This window comes from Labeo rohita, chromosome 6, assembly GCF_022985175.1.
Source record: "Labeo rohita strain BAU-BD-2019 chromosome 6, IGBB_LRoh.1.0, whole genome shotgun sequence".
NCBI lineage: Eukaryota > Metazoa > Chordata > Actinopteri > Cypriniformes > Cyprinidae > Labeo > Labeo rohita.
Window position 1 is genome coordinate 31,450,088 of NC_066874.1, and position 21,961 is coordinate 31,472,048.

Here is a 21,961-nt window from a genome sequence, read left to right on the forward strand (position 1 = left end):
TATCGTTCTATCTATCGTTCTATCATTATATCTATCATTTTATAGTTTTTTATCATTCTATCTATCATCTTTATATCTATCTATCTATCTATCTATCTATCGTTCTGTCATTTTTTCTATAATTCTATGATCTATCTATTTATCTATCTATCTATCATTCTATCGTTCTATTGTTCTATCGTTCTATCATTATATCTATCATTCTATCGTTTTTTATCATTCTGACTATCTATCTATCATTCTATCGTTCTATTGTTCTATCGTTCTGTCATTTTATCTATCTATTGTTCTATATATCGTTCTATCATTTTATCTATTTATCTGTGCCAAACTTTACATTTTTTTATTATATAGAAACTGTGCTTATCTTGTTAAAATTGCAGTTGCTGTAAATTAATTTCTTTAAAATTCACTTCATTTTTAATTGTATTTCCTAACGATCAAAGTGCAATTCTGCACGCATTTTTCTACTTTAGTTTAAATTCTGAAATGTAATTAGACATTTAAGAGACATTCTTTGTCCATATCTCAATGGTGCACAACTCTTTTATCACCTAACAGAGAATTATGTGGAGAATTTTTCATTAATGAGCAAAATCTGACCCGTAATCAATTTCAGAACAGCCTTGAATGGGGAGAAGAAACTCTCTATCCTCCAGGCCACAGGGGTGAGGAAATGCTGCAGAGGAGACGAGAGACAGAACGTGTGTTAATAGACCTCCCTCAGCCTCCCCCCGCTCCTCCACACACTCCCTCGCTCTCAGATAAGAGGGCAGAACTCTCTCACTCCGGTCATTTCACACACCGCTCTGGGATAGGAAGGAAAGTTCTCCTCTTTTGTTTACTTTTCTCTCGTGTTAAGAGCCTGCAGATTGGGAGACTCATTGAGGCGGGCTGTCTCCGCTTCTCCTTGAATTCTTTCATTGCCTTCTTATCTATCCGTGAGAGTGTGTTGTGGTTAGTCAAGGCTCAGTGCCTATGCCCATTCCTTCAGGGAAACTCTTGTAAAAACCAGGAACTTCTCCAGCATCAAACGTCTTGCAATCCAACTGTGAAGAGAAAAGAGTCAAAAAAGCCTCTTCATCTCCATCCAACCATGTGTTCCTCCATCAAAAGAGTTTGAACTAGTGAGTTGGCACCTTCTCTTCACCGCAGGTGGCCTTTGCTTTTGCTCCCGCTGCCATGAGGTTTGCCAGAAGCGGATGGCATTTGGCACTGCTGCTGGCGTACGTTGGCCTGGTGAGTTCCGGAAACGGGAACGGTCAAGGGAGACGTGGGGGAGGCGAGAGGCGGAGGAAGCTTCACCGCGTGCAGCACGGCCAGTGCAGCTACACCTTCATCCTGCCGGAGATGGAGAGCTGTCAGGGAGGAGCGGACCAGATGAGCAAGACCAACGTGGTTCAGCGGGACTCCCCGCCGGCCGACGGCGAGTGGTCCGTTCAGAAGCTGCAGCATCTGGAGTCGGCGATGGAAAACAACACGCAGTGGCTGCAGAAGGTGAGAATGACCTCATAATGAGACACAGGTGACTGGCGTCATCACGTCCTTCACTTCCTTAAACCTGGCAGTATTTCAGTAGAGGTGTAATGCTGCCTTCAAGTCATGTCGGGATTGATATTTACGAGTTGCACGCACATTTTTTTAATTCTCAGTCCTAAGTTCTGAGAAATGCTGATTAAAAACATCATGGCATAAGTTTAAATTGTTAATGTTGACGTGCAGTTTAGTTAGTGCTGCACAATTTAGCATGCTGATGATGAAGAATAGTGGAAAAGCTTTCCAGAAAATGCTAGCTGGTTTAAGAGGCAACAGGCTTGTGTAACAAAACTACACTTCCCATCATTCCCTATGGCAGCACTAGAATGCTAAAATACAAGATAATACATAAATTACTCACCTAATGCACATCCTTTTGGTGCAAAAGCACCAAAAAAGCTAGTAAATTTGAAGTTAGGCTGTAATGCTGCCAGTGTTTTAAGCATAGGTATAATGTTTTCTTCAAGACATGTTGGGAATGATTGTATTTACGAGTTGCAAACACTTTTTCAAGTCAAAGGAATGCAGATGAAAAAACTCATGGCAGAAGCAATTGGTATTTATCATAATTAAGTTAAATTGTTCATGTTGATGGTTCAGTTTAGTTTGTGCACAATTTAGCATACTAATGATGAAGAATAGTGGAAAAGCTTGTCAGAAAATACTAAACATTTAGCTGTTTTATGAGGTGACAGGCTTGTGCAACAAAACTACACTTCCCATCATTCTCTCTGTCTACACTAGAATACTAAAATACAATGCTGGCTTCACGTCATGTTGAGAATGATTGTATTTATGAGTTGCGAACACATTTTATAAACCTCAACTGTTCAAGTCACAGGCAGGATGATTTTAAAAAAATCACAGGAAACAATTGGCATTTCTTATAATTAGTTTTAAAGTGTTAATGTTGACTGTGCAATTTAGTTTGTACACAATTTAGAGTACTAATGATGAAGAATAGTGGAAAAGCTTGTTATAAAATACTACTCATTTAGCCAGTTTATGAGGTGACAGGCTTGTGCAAGAACACTACACGTTCCATCATTCTCTGTCCACACTACATACTAAAATGCATAAATTACTCACCGAATGCACATATTTTGCACACAAAATGCTTTGTCTTTGAAAAAACGTTGACCTATATTCTAAATATTTATAGACCTTGAACACTAATTATGACTTTTAAACTCATGATTAAGAACTTACCTCGAAGGCACTCTAAAAACTGCACGGATGCATTGCAGCCTGACAAGGAAAATTAACTGCATCAGAATTTAATTATCGATTATAATTATTAAAACAATAATAATGTATTCTGCATTAATTTCTTATCCAAAATACAATTATTAGCCTATAATGTCTTGTACAAGATGAAAAGTTAATTGTCTAAATAAAAGTCAGTTTAAAAATTTAAAAGTAAATTGTCCCTGTAGTTGAATGTGGGTCTTCAGCATAATAAAATAATTAAAATAATGACCAAACTGCAGATTTTATGATGCATTGCATCATTTAACAAATTATCGCAATCAAACTGAATACCGGTCAGCGCAAACGTTTACACCCCTACTTCAGATGTAAAGACCTGTAGCCCATTTATATTCAGATGGGTGAACTGTTAGGGTGCAAATGCTGGCCAAATGGCCAGATGTAGATGTTGGCTGAGCTGGTTTGAGAGGCTGAGCGAAGCAAATACATTAATCAAAATAGAATGGAAAGAAGTTCTGGTTGAATACTCAATACCGCATGGTTTCCAAAAACTCAACCTGTTGAAAAGCGACTCGGCCATTTGACGGATTCCAAGACCTCCAATGCTTTTGGAGCTGTCATGTGTGATTTCCATTAACAGGACCCTATTTGCAATTTCAGCTAAGTGCATTGACAAAGTACCATTTCAGACATCAAAGTGAGCTTGCAAGAACTTTCACATCTGAATAAATAGATGAAACACTAATTTCAATAATAATACAGAAGTGGCAATTAAACAGGAGCCAGATGACAAAACCAGAGAAGCATTTGATCTGCATAAGTGATTTATAACTCCATTCAAATGCAAAGAATGCAAGTTTTGATTGGCACTTCAAGGGAACTTTGTTCGGTGACATTAATTGAGCTAATGAATAGATGAAGTGCCGTAGAGTGAAAGTTTGCAGTGTGTGAATGTTTTGCGTCTGTCTCTAAGTATTCAGTACACCACCCAAGTGGACAATCAATACGGCTCAAAGGGAGACGGCTTGCACCTCGACAGGAAAGAGACGCGACCCTTGACTCTGTTTAAGAAGAGGTCAGATTGCGATAAGAGTCGTTTAATTATAAACACTTGCTGCTCTCGTTGCATTCATGCCTTTATTAATTAAATTGGTGGTAAATGACATATACCATGAATTACTTAAAAACAAGCCTATATGATCAACTCAATAAATCAGTCAGTTTACTCACAATGCAAATATAAAAATGCTCTCAAAGTTATGCATTTACACACAGTAAGGTCCAGAATTTAGAGACTAGCATTTTTTAGCAGACAGTGGGCAGGGTAGAAAATTATGAGTCGTATAAATATTTTTAAAACTTCAGCATTATTTCTGTAAAGCAACAGGCTGAATGTGCTGACTTTTATGTTAGGTATTCTGTTAGCTAATTAAAATCCTTTGAGGGCCTGGCACATGTGTTGCTCCGGGTGTATAATTGGCCAAATGTTTATGGAGGAGGAGTGTTTAGTTTACTGGCAAATGACTGAAACTAAACGGATATGCCCTCTTAGATTGTTCCTGCTGCTCACCCCTTACCTGATAACTGCATTCACAAGCAATGGAGACATGCCATGTATCTGACTTCATTAACAGGAAAGAGAAGGGAGGGGAGGAGGGCGGTATATGGAGTATAAGTGTATGGAAAGCACAAGGAGCCATTTGAAGTCTTTGCTTATTTTTTGTGTAATGGCCGTGGACCAAAGATCTCCCTGGAAAAGAGTTCTTCAAAGGCCAAGGGATTAGTGATTGTACGTCCCATTTAGAGCAGCTTGAGATATGGCAAAACCCCAGACCCCTTTAAGTGCGAGCCTCACTGGATGCTGAATAACAAGAAAAAGACTAGAAAAGAACCTTCAGAGCATTAAGCCAAAAAACTGAATTCTGAATTTAACCTTCTCAACTTCAATTCAAAGGTTTTTTGGCTTAATGCTCTGATTGGCATAGAAAAAAAAACACTGGAGCTGAGTAAAAGAAGCAATTGTTAATGTGAAGCTGAGAAAATGTCTTCATTTAACAGCATTTTTTTGCAAGTTTTATTTATACATTTTTATTACAATACAAAAGAATACAAAAAGATCCAAAACCACATAAACAAACAACAACAACAACAAAAGCACACTTAAATATGTGGCAGTGAACAAATATCATTTAACAGCATTTTAGCCATTTTTATTAACATGCACTATTTTATTAGTGATGGGGGTTTTGCAGTGACTCTTTTTGCATGTTTACATCATAACATCATTCAGCACCAAAACAACTGACTGTTGTAAATAGTGTCAATGAATCATTCATCATCCGATTCATTCAAAACGATTCATTCAGCACAGAAACAATTGACAGTCATAAAGAGTGAGTCATTGAATCATTTACTCAACCATTTTGTTCAAAACACTGATTCTTTCAAAAACTTGAGATGCGTACTATTTGATAAATTAAAAAAATATATACAAATAAATGCATTACGATGCAGTATTTTATTCTTTTAGACATTTTTATAAACATGCACTGTTTTATTAATGTTGGGGGTTTTACTGTGACTCTTCTTGCCTGTTCACCGCCTGTTCATAACACCAGGTGGTGACAAGTTACTGTATTTATTAGTAATTCTTTGGATCATTCATCAACCAGTTAATTCAAAATGATTCACTCAGCACATAAAGAGTGAATCATTGAATCATTCATCAACTGATTCATTCAGAATGGTTTATTCAGAACAATTCATTCAGCACCGCAACAACTGACTGTCATAAGTAGTGAGTCATTGAGTCATTCATCCGATTCATTCAAAACGATTTATTCAGCACCAAAACAACTGACTGTCATAAAGAGTGAGTCACTGAATCATTTACTCAACCGATTTGTTCAAAAACACTGATTCTTTCAGTAAAGCCACAAAGTAGATGCATTTTACTTGCTAAAATAAGTAAAAAAAATAAAACAAATAAATGCATTGCCAAAATGACTCTTTTTGCATGTTACATAATAACACCAGTTGGTGACAAGTGACTGTATTTATGACTAATTCTTTGAATCATTCCTCAACCGATTCATTCAAAATGATTCATCAGCACCAAAAAAATTGACTGTCATTAACAGTTGAATCACTGAATCATTCATAAACCGATGCATTCAAAATGATTCATTTATCACAGAATCAATTTACTGTCATAATAGTCACTGAATCATTTACTCAACCGATTTGTTTAAAACACTAATTCTTTTAGCAATGTCATACCTGAGACAGGTCCTGCTTGCTAAAATAAATAAACAAATAAATAAATACATTACGAAATTAGTTATTTTATTCTTTTAGCCAGTATTGTAAACATGCACTATTTTTTAGTGATGGGGATTTTGCAGTGACTCTTTTTGCATGTTACATTATAACACTAGGAATGAGTCACTGAATCATTTACTCAACCGATTTGTTAAAAAACACTGATTCTTTCGGTAGCGTCACACCTGAGAAATGTTTTACTAGATTAAATAAATAAATATAAATGAATAAATGGTTTAAAAAAAAATTGGTAATATACTACCAGTTAAAAGTTTGGACATAAAGTTGGAGTAAGTGCTTGGCATGATCTTAAGACGAATTAGTCTTGTTTTATGCTTGAATCAAGTGCTTAAATACCAACTCTCCCCAATAAGCTGCATGGTTTGAGGTATGATTCACGTCTGTAGTGCAAATTGTGCAGGACAAGCATGCACAAAAGTTTAATACTTATCGTTAGGGGTTTGTTCAAATCCCTAACCCTGAGTTTGAGCAATAATAATAGTGATGCTTGCCTAATTATTGGCAATGCAGCACAATGCCAATGGTCAGCAGGCCTCGTAACTGAAACAAGACCTGCAATTTGGTAACAGCTATGCATTAATCACTCGGCAATCAATGCTCTTTTCCAAGGGCGCTGTAAAAACAACATTTAGAGCCAAATGTAGGTCTACTTTAAACTGTTTGAGCAAAGGTGGATCAATTATTACTTCGTAAAAGAGCCACTTAGAAAATGAAAGTTAGAAAGTAAATACTAAAAGAAGACAACATCAGTAAAACTTCTCAGCATGTGACTGGTTTTAATACATGCTTTTTCTCCTAATGCAACATCACATTAACAAGCCTCCAGTGTCTCAGCTAATAGTTTTTTGTTCTCTGGCCTATTGTGCATATCATTCCTCAGTGGAGAACTGAGAGATAGACGAAGCGGAGCAGAGGATGGGAAAACACGAAGCCTGCTGAGTTTACGATGTCTCGGCACTGTCTTTAATGAGCCCGTAAAATGCCACGGCTGCAGGGCTTCGTTGGGAGTGGAGCGAGAGCTGAACTGCCGATTACTCCCGCTATCAGCGTGCCGAATCTGAGCTGTACACATCAAACGCTCACTCAGCGCAAATGTTTTTGTGAAGAATGTTCTCTGGGAGCTCGAAATAAAAGTTGAAGCCTTGTGGGAGACTCACAAATATGTTCGGGATCCCTGAGAATTGGTTGTGACATAACTTTCAGTCTGGAAAATCATTTTCGATTAGTTCTCTTACATTTTCTGTAAAAATCTGTGCACATTTTTGACAGCTGTGAAGGATTCCTAAAGCCAAATGCCTTTAAATCGCATTGCAAGTATTGCAATGTCCGCTTTGAACTCTGCATCTCTGCAGAAGTCCGGTGGCACAGCAAGACGTCAAGTTCGAATAATACGCACAATGTGTTAAATGTGTGTGTTCTTGTCTCTTATAAATGTCGTCTCTATTTATGCCTGCTCGTATATTGAGTTTGGCTCAGATCACAGCAGAAGGCTTCGCTTTGTTAAACAAACATCACGCTCATGTTTATCATTCTTGGGGAAGTGTCTTTGAGAGCAAAGAGAGATGCAGGGTAGAACTGGACGTGGGCTCGCTTGTGTTGCTTTCACTGACATCAGTCAACATTAGGAGATCTCCCTTGGAGCCAGAACTCCTACAGAGCGACAACCGCCTCACTGATAGAGCTGAACTTCACAGCCGCTTTGGCACCAGCGCTGTATCTACTGAACACATTGAGTTGTCACTGAAATATTACTGAAATTCTGCCACGGTTGGAGACCGTCATAAATAGTGTTGTTCTTACAACTTTATTTCTCATGATTTTGATTTTATATCTCCCATTGTGACTTTTATTTCATTTTTTTTATTTGAAACTTTATAGGAAATGAAGTCACACTGGGAGATATAAAATCACAATTACAAGACGATGGGCCCTATCATGCACTTGTTGCAATGCAGCGCCATGCGCAATGTAGTTGATTTTTGCTAGTTTCAGTCCACGCAGTTATCATTTTCACGTGCCACATTGTTTAAATAGCAAATGCATTTGCGCCCGTTTGTGTGCCCGTGGGCATGTCGGTCTGAAAACGAGGTGTGTTCAGGCGCACTGTTGGCGCGTTGCTATTTTAAGGCAACTGTAATAGACTGCGCCATTGACCAACTAAAACCTGGTCTAAGTCAATGGCACAATATGTTTCTTGTTATTATTTTCTTGTTATTTAAATATGCTACTAATAACGCTACTAATATGCGCCTATAGGCAGGTGCACAACGCTTATTACACATGCAGGGACGAGCATCAGCACACAAACATGCCAAATATTAAAAATGAAAGGATTACAATGTAAAAGATTATTACTGTGTACGTAAATATAAAAATGCCTACATGTCATAATGGATATTCAGTCGCTTATGCAAGCTGTTTTTTGGTATCACTTTTGCTTTAGAAAATGATCACGTTCAGCAAGGAGGGGAGAGTTTTGAAAGGGGGTGAACAGTAACTCAATTAAGTGGGCTTGGCCTGTGAATGCCCTCCTTTGAGCCGGCCCTGCTCTCTGGACAATCGTTCAGCCTTTGTTCTCGCAAATTCCGCCATGTAAATAACGAATCCGCCATGGCGCAAGTGCAACTGGCTCTTAAAAGGAATGGGAGATGAGACTGGTTTAATGCACGTTACGCCCACAACACACCCACAACTAATTAAGAGAATAGAGGGTATGCATGTGACCTCACCGTCAGCTGAAGTGGCTGTGGCTCCGCCCACTGAGTGGCAAAAAGACTGATGAGTGGCAGCATTGGTTTCAATGTGAATGCTGCGACAGAACACACAAAACACCTCTAAAACCAGAACAAGCTTTGCGATTGACTGTACATTTTTGACAAGAAACCTGAGGTATGTTTTTATAGACTGCTCAAAAGCTACTGAAAAGAGAAGCAAATTAATTGCTCCAATTCAAAGAAACAAATGGTCTCCAGGCAGCGAAACATGGATTTGCAGTTATCATTTGATGTTAATATGTTGAAACAGAATTTTCTTTTTTATGTGAACTATCTATCCCTTTAAAGGGTTAGTTCACCCAAAAATGAAAATTAGCCCATAATTACGAGTTTACGAGCCATAATTTAAGAGTTATATTAAAAATCATTCTGGCATTTCCAAACTCCTCATCAGTCCAAAACAAGTCCAATAAAGTGCATCCATCCATAAAAAGAGAATAAAGGCCTCCTGTAGTGAATCCATGTGTTTTTGTAAGAAAAATATCCATATTTAAAACGTAAGAATCACTTTAATGTAGCTTGTGTCAACATGGATTTTTTTTGTTACAAAAACACATTGATTTGCTATAAGAGACCTTTATTCACCCCCCACAGCCATGTGAGGCACTTCTTATTATGGATGAATGCACGTTATTGGACTTGTTTTGGACTGATGAAGAGAAACACCCACCCATGCAATGATAAAGCTTGGAAATGCCAGGATAATTTTTTTTGCAACTCTGATTGGATTCGTCTGAAAGAAGGAAGTCATATAAATATAGTCCATTTTGTGTTGCATTTGTAAATGTGTGTGTATGGTTTGAACTAGTGTGTGTCTCCAGACTCAATATAAGATTTTAGGAACAATTATGGAATGTGGATGCAAACGACAGCATTTTGTAGAATTGAAAACACAGTGTTCTTGGCTTGGCCAAGAGGATTTCATTTGTCCGTCCTTGAATGTACCCTGACTTTTACAGTTCCCTTTTGCACAGCAGATGCCTTTAATAACAAAACAAGCCCTTCATCAAATACAAAACTCATTTTTTAAACCATGATTCATCTTTTGTCCTGTTAACCTTCTTTTTAGTTGACTTCTAGCAGCTTTTTCCTTCCACATGTTTGATAAATGCAGTATCGCATTGATTTTGCTATGCAAGTATTGATGTTATTCTAATTTACAGAGTTTTTTGACATGCATTTGATTACACATGCTACAATATCATAATCCTAGGTTCTAATCTTGCTTATATCCTGGAGTTTGTCATAGTAACGATAAGGGACCAAAAGCAAACATGGTTCAAGTAAGCATGGGTTGCATTTAGTGATTTAGAGACCCAAACTCTGTTCTTTGTCTAGTATCACAAGTGTCCCGAGGCATGTGCGTCAGCACTTGAGTCAGCACTTCTAATTCTTTGGTTTTGTGTATGCATCTACGTTCAACATCATGCTCCTTATGTAAAAGCTAAAAAAAAAAAAAAAAAAAAAAAAAAAAAAAACTTTTTTGGAATTTCAGTTGGAAACACTGCACAGAAATTGCACGCTTCAAATTTAAGTTGGACAACCATGTAAGGAAGTTCATTTCACCAGCATTGAGCAGTGAATGAAAATGTTTTGAAAATGTTTTAATATGTTCAAGTTCAAGTTAAAACCTCCAGTGAGACTGAAGACTGATCCCACACCTGGAACTATTGCTGAATCTAATTCCAGACGATTGGCTCATTGTTCTTCCTCCAGTTGAGTTGTGCAGATTACAGATGAGTGATTAGAGTCTTGAGGTTTGCTGTTTGTTCTTATGAGGCACAGGGTTTTGTCTTGGGTTGATCAAAGGCATTTTTCTAAGTCAAGTCATACTAACTGGTAGCAGCAATTTACCCCCACCACCACCACGTGCTTGCAGTACGTCTTTAAAAACTGTGTTAACCGTCTTCCTCAATTTCCTTTAAAAAGGCTGTCTAATAATAAAAAAAGCACAATATAATAAACGTGCGTCCTGTTTTATGGTCAGATATGGAGATCACATGGAAATAGATGCGTTCAACCTATGCTGTCCCCACTTGAGAAGCCATTAGTGTTGCAACCCTCAACAAGCACAAAAAAGGAAAACCCTCAAGTACTGGACCATCTGTTGTGCTTTTCCTTGTGCTGAGTTACAGCGTCGTCTTACACTTCTGATCTTTTTTTCTTGCTGATATGAAGGACTTTCGTATAAAATTTCAGTTTGGCCAGACTCAGCCAGAATTTTCAACGGCGCATTGCACAATTGCAATAATCCATTATATGGAATAAAAGTGATGCTTTTACAAGAGATGCTACAGATGGGACACTTACTTTCTCCAAACATTCTAAAACTCATGCGTTTCCATGGCTACACATCAATAATAAACACATCTGTAAGATGGATTTTCCATCTATTACCTCTTACCCATTATCTATCTATCTTAAAAGGGTAGCTTCAGCTCTGCAGTAGGTTTTTATATCAAGTAAAGTTTGGTTTAAAAGTATGAGACCACTTAATCTTGCATTTTAAATCTTTGAACCTTCAAATAAACAGCTTTAGGATCATTTAAATGGATTTTTTTTAATTATGCTGTAAGTGACATACATTGTCATTCAAAAGTTTGGATTTGTTCAGTAAGATTTGTAATATTTTTAAAGAATTGTCTTATGCTCATCAAGGCTGCATTTACTTGATCAAAAATACAGAAAAACAGTAATATTATTACAGTTTAAAATATTGTTTTTCTATTTTAATATATTTTAAAATCAAATTATTCCTGTGATACAAAGCTGAATTTTCTCCAGTTTTCAGTGTCACATTATCCTTTAGAAATCATTCTAATATGCTGATTTATTACTTTTATTATCAGTGTTGGAAACAGTTGTGCTGCTTAATATTTTTTTGGAACCTGTGGTTATTTCTTCAGGATTCTATGATGAATAAGAAGTTAAAATGGACAGCATTTATTCAAAATATAAATCTTTTCTAACAATATATGTCTTTGCTATCACTTTCTTATCAATTTAATATATCACTGGTGAATAGAACTATTAATTTCTTTCAAAAGAAAGAAAGAATAAAAATTTACATGACCACAAACTTTTAAATGGTAGTTTGTACTGTTACAAAAGATTTCTGTTCTAAATAAATGCTGTTCTTTTGAACTTATTTATTAAAGAATCCTGAAAAAAGTATCACAGGTTCCAACTTAATATTGATAATAAATCAGCATATTAGAATGATTTCTGAAGGATCATGTGACACTGAAGACTGGAGTAAGATGCTGAAAATTTCAGTTTTGTGATATTAGACACTGTAAAACATCCAACCGGTTTCATTACATTACAGAAATCGATAATAGGAAATTGTCTAAACATCCACTTCAAGCTCCTCATCATATAACTTTCAGGTCCATCTACCACTTTATTTCCATCATTCAGTAAATCCAGTTGGTCTAGATGTTTAGACCACATAAAGCACATTTTTGGGTACCTGGCACAATATTTGGTGTATAACTGAACACCATTTCTTAATCCTTTAATCTCAACTGTTTACACAAAGGAAAAGACTGTAAGTGCCTCGTTTATTACCCAATCGGCCTTCTGTCTCGTGTCGTCCGTGGCAGTGGATGTTCCTCGGCCCTGAGCGTTAGCCCACAGTTTGTTTGTTTATGTTAGAGAGGAACCGCAGTTCTCGCTGCACAGCTGCACTCCCGTCCGCCACAGGGTCAACAGCCACTCTCTGATTGGCTGCAGCTCCATCTCAATTGCAAAGAAAACATGGTTGTCTTCCAGAGGAGCAGTAACTTTGATAATCATAATTGATGGGAGAGTCTGGCTCAATCAAATATAGTCCTAACCCTTCCACCTCTGAATAATCATAGGCCCAAGATTAGAAAATACTAATTAAGCTGCAGTTTTTGGAGTGGTTTGTTTGATTTCTCTAGTCTGGCATTAGGTATTTTAATAGAATTATGTAATATGCTTATAGTCTGATGGTCAGATAATTTATGTTCAACTTAATTGACATATATATATATAAATGCAGTAAATTAATGTGTTAATTTGAAACAAATTTAAGTTAAAACATATATATATATATATATATATATGAAAATAAAGCTAATTCTTAATATCAATAAAAAAAACTAAAACAATAAATAAATATTACTAAAATAGTCCATTATACTGTGCAAGTCTTGGGTCCATGAAGATGCGTCAGCTTTTGCACAAACAAAGTTTTATTTGTTTAGCTGAACATCATACACTTCACACTCACATGATGAATGGAACAACCCTCAAGCTATTAAAACAAACAAGGTTCTCATCAGTACTAACTAACATTAACGAGTAAAACACTAACAATTCTTTGACATTACACAAACAAACTTGTAAATTGAAAATACACCCCTGAATATAACAGAAACAGTTGCACAACGTAATTTAAAAACTAATAACAAGAATTAACAATGAGCTAAGTCTGCATTGCATCATAATCAACTGTGACATCCCAATTTAATGAGTTTAATCTTCTCAGTGAATCAGCTGATTCAGTTCAGAAAGCCGAATGATTCATTCCCAAGTCGGCCGTTCTCAAGTCACTCCGCTGATGTTATCTCTAGTGCCAGCTGCGGATCATTTTCAACCTTATCTGATAGCATTACCAGAAATGGTGACTTTGTACAATAAAAGTGTAAAATATGACATGATATGATATCCACTATTTCCCCTGCTTATGTTCTGGTGAGTATGATGGATTGCTTTCTTCCCTTAAGGTCTGTTTGGCAGATCGCATTATCAGATTTGGCTGTAAAACGTACATTTACTTTGACAGGCAAACCATATATTTCACATCTTTTAGCACAGCTGTGGATTTTATATTTGTTTTCCGTAATCTTTGAAGCTCCATCAGCTGTGATGGGTTTGCAGATGATAAAGCCATAACCAAAAGCCCAGTATAATCGTAAATTTGACTCACCACAATCCTCTTTGGCTTATTTATGAGTACTACGGACGGAAGCTAATTCTGGTATCTAATCCATCAGGGAACAATTTACAACAGCGCACAATAAAAATGGCAGTTTCATAGGAAAAAACTGTCATTTCTAAAATATAATGATGAACCGTGACATTTTATAAGAATTTATACAGAAGACACGTCACACTAGTTGTCACATGCACATGAAATATTGACTACAAAAAAAGCTCATATCGATTGCTATGGTTTAGGAAAGACGCAATTTATTTTTAAATTTTGTTTACTTTTTCAAAGCCACATGAGCTTCCACAATTTGTCACAGTTTGTGTGGCTTTTTATTTATTTCTTTCTTTCAACATGATACGCCGGCAGGTGGCGAAAAATTACGGTGTAAATGAATCTTTGAATTCGATTAGTTCAAAAACAATGATTCATTCATAAGCGAAAAAGTGTTGCTATGAGTGAGTCATTGAATCATTCATTGAGCCGATTCATTCCAAATGAGTCAGGAACAAAATGCTGCTACTACGTGTTGATCGGAGACGCATAACGATTCCGATTTTTGGCGCAAAAAATTAGACAATTAATTAGAAGTATTTTGTCTAAAAATGTAAGATACTTAATTTAACTTACTAGTATATTAAAATGTGACCCTGGACCACAAAACCAGTCATAAGGGTAAATTTTTGAAAATTATTTGACAATATTTGGCCGAGATACCACTATCTGAAAATCTGGAATCTGAGGGTGAAAAAAAATCAAAATATTGAGAAAATCGACTTTAAAGTTGTCCAAATGAAGTTCTTAGTAATTACTAATCAAAAATTTAGGTTTTATATATTTACGGTAGAAAATTTACAAAATATCTTCATGGAACATGATCTTTACTTAATATCCTAATGAAAAAAATGATAATTTTGACCCATTCAGTGTATTTTTGGCTATTGCCACAAATATACCTTTGTTTCTTGAGAATCGTTTTGTGGTCAAAGGTCAAAAACGTTATAGAAACATTGCCAGGTTTATTTTTGACACACTGTTATTTAGAAATGCAGGACTTGTGCACTGCTTGTGTGGTAAAAAGGAAAACAGTAAAAATGCACTTAACACAATGAATTAACATTTACAGAGTTCTCAGAAGCAGAACTCATCACAGTTGGGTAAACTTAAACTTAAAGTAAAATATAATATACAAATCTAATTTTATGTTCCTATCCAAAAGAGGGAAAAAAATACAAATTGATTACAATTTTGTAGACGCTCCCTAAGGTGCTGCATTAGAAATACCCTATATCCTTAACTAGCTCTATGTCATTTAGTGTAAAAGTAAGGACACAAGCTTCACTGTTATAATTTTACATTAGGAAAAGTAAAAAATATGAAAAAGTTTGCTAGATTTACTATGTTAATAAGTCACAGTTACATATGGTTGTTCTCCATGTGACAACTAGCCCCAGTCTCTTTACATAGTGTCAGTCTGGAAATTTTGTTGTAGTCATCAGTATCTGGTTTAGTGTGTGTCAGTGGGAAGAATGCATGCAAACGTCAGTGTTGCTGAAGTCTCCAGTGGCTGTGACAGTGGGGCGTCTCTCTGTAACCATGCTGATAGAATTAGCAATAGGATGTTCTCAGACCAGGGGCTATTTTTGGGGCATTCAGTACGAGAGAATAGAGACTAGATCTTTGTGTTCTCTGCAGGGTTTTTTGTGTGTGTAGATTCTGTTTGACCTCCCCCATGTTTGAGCAACTGGGTTGTAGCGTAAAGAGAACGCTGGAGATATTCCAGACTCCACAACATACACACAGGGTTTTCCCTTTGACATAAGGCTAAACACTTTAGCCAGTGAGGAACACATAACATCCCACTCTTTCCTTTTCTGAGTATCCGGACTCTCTCTGGACACAGCCTGTGTGATGAATGTTAATCATAGTGCAAAAACACATGATGCATTACTGATGACAAATGAGTATCTAATTGCTATTCACAAATTAATTTAGCATATGAAGCTGGAAATATCCCTGTGTCCAGTCTGTTTTCTATGTGCACATTCCTGTCCCGTCAACGGCACACTGTCATAATGGATTAGTGGCTCAATGCCACCATAAACAGCCCAACCATCAACACAGTCATTTTTATGCACTGTTAATTTCCCATTTACAATAAGCTGACATTTTGAGACCCTTTTGAAAAGATCTAGTCAAGGATGCCTGTTGAGATTTTTATCATAAATTGGAACTAATCCTAAAGGAACTTTGCTTGAAGAGTTTCAATGTAGCACAAAACTAAACTAGATTGTTTTGGACACATAGTTCCCAATAGGAGTATTAGATTTCTGAATAGAATCAAATATTCCCGTAGAACAATTAGAAAGCAATGTTTTTGTATTTTTAAACCCATTTACCCTGTGTATTTTTCTTTAAACTTCTTGTAGCTTTATTCTAGTACTTTAAACTACACTTCGCAGTACTAGTAGGGTTTAACCTAAAATGAGGGAGAATAAATGATGACAGTTTTTACATTTTGGGGTGAAATATTTTTGTAAGGTTCTGAATAAAGTCTTTTTGTTTATGCACTACTGTGTTATTTTAGAAAGAAGTCTCTTTTGCTCACCAAGGCTGCATTTGTTTTATTAAAGCTACAGTAAAAATGGAAATATTGTTAAATATTATTACAATTTAAAATAACTGCTTTCTGTTTGAATATATTTTAAAATGTAATTTATTTTTGTAATGCAAAGCTGAATTTTCAGCATCATTAGTCTTCACTGTAAAAAATAAAAAAAATTTCAATTTTCAAAATCAATTTGTTGCGTCCGCTTAAAATAATTTGTTACCCTGCTGCCTTAAAATTTTAAGTTCAGTCAACTAAGATAAGTTTAGTCAACTTGAAATGTTAAGTTGTACTAGGTAACAACTTAGATATTTGTGTTTGCTAAACTTAACAGATGGGTAAGTAACCCAGCTGCCTTAAAATTTTAAGTTTTAAGATTCAACTCAAATATCTAAGTTGTCGCTTAGTATAATTTAACATTTCAAGTTGAATAAACCTTTTTTGAGTTGACTGAACTTAAAATTTTAAGGCAGCCAGGTTACAAATTATTTTAAGTTGACTCAACAAAATGTTTTTTACAGTGTAGTCTTCAGTGTCACATGATCCTTCAGAAATCATTGTAATACGCTGATAGCAAAGAAACATTTCTTTTTATTATCAATGTTGAAAATTTTTGCTTAATATTTGTGGAGGATTTTTTAATAAACAAGTAAAATTGAAATAGAAATTTCAAGTCTTTATCACTTTTGATCAATTTATTATGTTCTAACTGAAAACTGTTATTTATATATTTTTTAAATATAAAAATTGTTTTTAAAAAAATCCAAAAAATATTTTTTAAAAATATGAAAAATAAAAATAAATCTATATAAATAAATAAAATAAATATATTTATTTAACTTATGTATTTCCTCAGAATTGAACCTATGATCTAGGTTTTTTTTTAGTGTCATGGTCTGCAAGTTGACCTACAAGAAGAGCAAATTTCTTTCATTTTTAGAGGATTCCTATTTTATCTTATTCTGCTCCTTTAGGATTAGGATCATGGAAATTCCAAAAGGAATGCTGTACTCGTTCGGTTAGAAATTCCTTTAATAAACATTCCTGTCCTTCTATTTAAGATGTTTCTCAGAGATCTGTGAGTAAAATTAACTGATAGCTCCCCAGTAACAGACCTAATGTGAGCTGAATGCTCAGATGTACCCATCATGACCTTTGTTTTATGTCCTGATCTGTGACAATCCATTGGGTCTCATTTACTAATAATTGCATATGAGTGTTCTTGTGTATGTGCAATTTCAGCTGCATTCAGAGCAGGTGCAAGCTGTCTGTGCCTACAGTTGACATACTGTAATACAAGCGTCATTTGTAGATAGTTTAGAAGCAAGAGTGAAGTCAAGTGAACCATTCTCACAATAATCATCTTTTATATAGGCCTAAACTCCACCTGGCATTGAATGGGACACAAAGTGCGTACGCATTCTATATCTGTTTAGATAATCAATGACTGACATTTATGACTTAATTTTGCTTTGTGTATGATGAATGGGTGGACAAAGCAAAAAGGCAGGTGGAAAAATCAATATGCCTTTAGAAAAATGGAACAATTGTGAAGAGCGAGTATAGACTCAACACCATAGACTTTATCCATCTGCTTTTAGTTTAAAAGCGAGATGTGTGAGATGATTATTGCAGGAATGATTCCCCATGGGTCGGCCCTGTTTCTGCTCGCTGTGGCTTGTTCAAGCCACAGTTTAGTACAGTTGGTCCAAGTATTAACACAAACCTTCAACTCAGGAAGTATTTGTGACTAAAGCAGACCTGCTAAATTGAGCTCAAATCTAGTCATGTTAATCATGTTAGTCATGTTATTTGTTGTGCTCTTTGACCCAGAGTTTCTTTCTTAGCACACAGTGTCACGCTGAGGCATGAGAGGTCACGTTTGTCCGGTCAGCAGTGGAGCATGCTGGGGTATTAAAGTGGAAAGATAACAAGATAAAACTGAACTAGGCAGCATACAGGGGTCTGTATAAATATCTCGTCTTCTGAGCCGTATTTCTCACACCTACAGATTCACAAAATTAAAACCATAAAAGGATGTTCAAAACTTAATATCCCAGAATATTAATAAGTAAAAGGAAAAAAAAGCCTATGTAGCTGGAATATTTTCAGTTTTTTTGCCAGTAAAAACTAGCAGACTTTATTTGCAAACATTAAACACTACATTATAAACAGAATGAAATAATATTTGGGGAATAAATGTTTTTAGAATGATGCTATATTTGTGAAGACATAGCAGTGACGCAGGATAAACACATTTTTGTTACGGGATGTTGTAAAGTTGAGCAATGCTAAAAACAATGGCAAATTTGAATGCTTAGTTTCGTTAGCTATGTTCCGAATGGAATACTGATTATTGCATTAGAATGCTAGTTGTCACATGACCAGATTATGTTCAGTGAAAGGCCTCCAGTTATCATTTTGGAAATAAAAATGGTTATTTTGCATTTTTAGATCCAATTTTTGACCTTAAGTTTGAAATCGCATATTATTACATTACTTTTACTGTCACTCTCAGAAAAAAGGACTGGAGCTCTCATTATTCTAGTACCCTAGGCTACAAAAGCTAAAATGTGTCTTATTAACCCCCATTATACATATTAGTCTCTTTTGAAAGGGATCCAACCCAGTGACCCCAGTTTCTAAGTTTGTATAGTATGCACATTTTCTGTATGTGTAGAATATCTGAATTAAATTTCACAAAATATAATGAATCTCACAATGCAATGTACAGAAGCTTGTTTCTACCCCAGATTAAAAAACAAAAAGCTCATTGTACTTTTCTTCACAATGCAAGTTTACTTCTTTCAAGTCAGACTTTTTTCTCAAAATTGTGGTTTTATATCCGAATTGTAAGGAAAAGTCAAAATTGGGAGAAAAAAGTCAGATTTGTGATATGAAAAGTCACAATTAGGGAAAATATTGGCACCAACATTAAGTATTTTTATGGTTATCGGTATCGGTCGTTTTCAAAACCAATTTTTACAGGTAAAATTTAAAAGCATTTAAATAAAGCTTTTATCAGAGGCATTGTTATTCTTAATTTTGACATTCATTTTTATTTTTACACCAGACAAATACATTGGTTCAAAATATCGGTTATCGGTCTATAATAATCTGTATCGGTTGTGAAAAACATATATCAGTGGACCCCTGAACAGAATTGTGAGAAAACAGTGAGAATTGTCAGATAAAAACTTGCAAATACATTTTTATTTATTTATTTATTGATTGTTTTTTATTCAGTGGTCGAAGCAGGCTTCCATAGCAATGTGTTGGTTTATAAATAATAAAGAACTACAGTTATACCAGCAATTTTATTACTTATTCATTAACTTTTTACGTAAAATTGTATTAAAAATGCAAAATAACCATATTTATTTTTATATTGATACCACAAACTAAAATTTTAAAAAGCTAAATATTTCATTTATTTTATTAATTAACTCGATTTTTTATTTATTCATTAAATTAATTTGATTAATTTACTTATTTCACTGAAAATTAATTTGACTCATTTAGCTGATAAATTATTTTTTCTTGCATACTGCATTTCTGTTTAACATTTAGTAAAAATATACATATATAATAAAAAATAAAATACATTAAATAATAATAAACACTAAAATATGCTGGGTTAAATACAACCCAGTCCTGGGTAAAATATAAACAAATCAGTGACTGGGTTGTTTTTACCCAGCGTTTGGGTTAAATGTTTATTTATTAATAAGCAGTTAATATATATATATATATATATATATGAATTATTATTTATTCAACTGGTGTTTGAAGATATGTTAATTTCCAACCTATTTTGGGTTCATTTAAAGCAAGATATATACAAAATTTTAAGCAATAGTTGAGTTAAATAAAACCACCCAAAAGGTTGGTTAAACTTTTAACCCAACTGCTGGGTCAAAACAACCCAATCACTGGGTTTGTCCATATTTCACCTAGTGCTGGGTTGTTTTTAACCCAGCATTTTTTAGAGTGAAAATATAGTATATAGCGTATAAAGTATGTAGTATATAGCGTACTGTATAATAAGTATGCATTAAGTTTACACTACTTTTCACATTCTACACATTAAATGTGGCCAGCATGCATGAATTCCATGCAGGAAATGGAAAAAATGCATATTGTATTTTTTGTTGAAATATTGCATATTGTGCGCAATACTGTATATACACTGCAGAAGTAGCATATTAATATGCTAGCATACTGTAGGTCGCAAGTATTTACAGTACTGCATGTGTGAGGTCACAGCTGAAGAGAGACCCCTGACCACCTGTGCTTAAATCAGGGTTTTTCAGCTTGTCAAAACAACAGTAAGTTTACATATTTTTTATAAGCGCGGAAACCCTTCTTGTTTAGACCACACAGATTTTATGGAAAAGATTCCTGAAGGACCCGAGACAGAACCGGTGCTTCCCTCATCAGAAATATTTCTATGACACGTTCAACCGAATATCCTGCTAAAGCAAATACAGAAGATCAGTATCACTATTATCATGTAAAATATGAAAATAACCAAGATACACGTTCCCGTTCACCCTCATAAAGAAAAACAGCTTTCCACTGCCGGTCGTCTACCCCGTCAGACCTAATTTGACATGATTTGTTGTAAAATCTGGTGCGGTGACCCTGAAAAGCACTGAAAAGTGAATCGTTTGCACTACAGTTAAGGATGAATATGGCTCTTCCTTTCTCAAAACTCGTATCCTAAAGCTGCCAAGATAAATAAAGCAAAAGACAGTCAAAATAATTGACTTGTGGCAGAGTCGTACCTTAAGTATTAAACTTGAGTGTGCAGCCCGTCTTGCACCATTTGCTCTATGAACATGACTGCTAACACAAAAAAAATCATTGGTTCCATTCAAAGCGACCAGGTCTAGTATTTGTTACTTGCAGATGATAAACTGGGCAATATCACTTTGATTGACACTTTGTTCAGTGTATGATGAATTCCCGACTTTCTGAACAGAACGCTGATCTGGAGCCAAACTTTCTTCCCAGTCCTGTGTTCAGAAACCTGTCAGTAATGTCCCTCCATTGTCTGTAATTAATTACAGATAGTATTAAGACTAAAGTCTCCAGAGGTCTTAGAATTAAAAATAATCTTTAGGGTTTCCGGGCCTATAGCAGTGGATGTCCAAGCAAATCCTGACAGGAGGGAAAACAAAACTCGAGTTACACAGACACTAAAATCCGATCGTGCAGAATGACACAGACTATTTCTGACATTTGTAAACTTTGTTTATAATGAGAGTGAGAAACATGACACAATAAAACTATAACATTGCCATTATAATTCATGAAGTTGTCTACACCGCAAACCACTTTCTTGTAATGTAAACATGCGAATCTCAGATTCCAAGACGGTTTGATGAGCGAACACAATCAAATGTGTTAAGAAGGCTAAACATTTGAGTTGTTTTACTCTGCTATAGTTACATAAAAGGGATAGTTCTCGCAAAAACGAAAATTATGTTGTCATTTACTCACTGTCTTGTCATTCCGAACCCATAAGAC

General features: G+C 35.4%; 1 protein-coding gene across 1 annotated transcript in view; it reads left to right on the forward strand.

Annotated features, from left to right (window-relative positions):
- The first annotated feature begins 785 nt into the window (after positions 1-785).
- angpt4 (angiopoietin 4) overlaps positions 786-21,961 on the forward strand; it is a 44,394-nt gene continuing 23,218 nt past the window's right edge. The window contains exon 1 of the mRNA XM_051112953.1: positions 786-1,497. Within this exon, the coding sequence (XP_050968910.1) occupies positions 1,183-1,497 (315 nt within the window). The 5' untranslated portion in view covers positions 786-1,182. The remainder of the gene's footprint in view (positions 1,498-21,961) is intronic.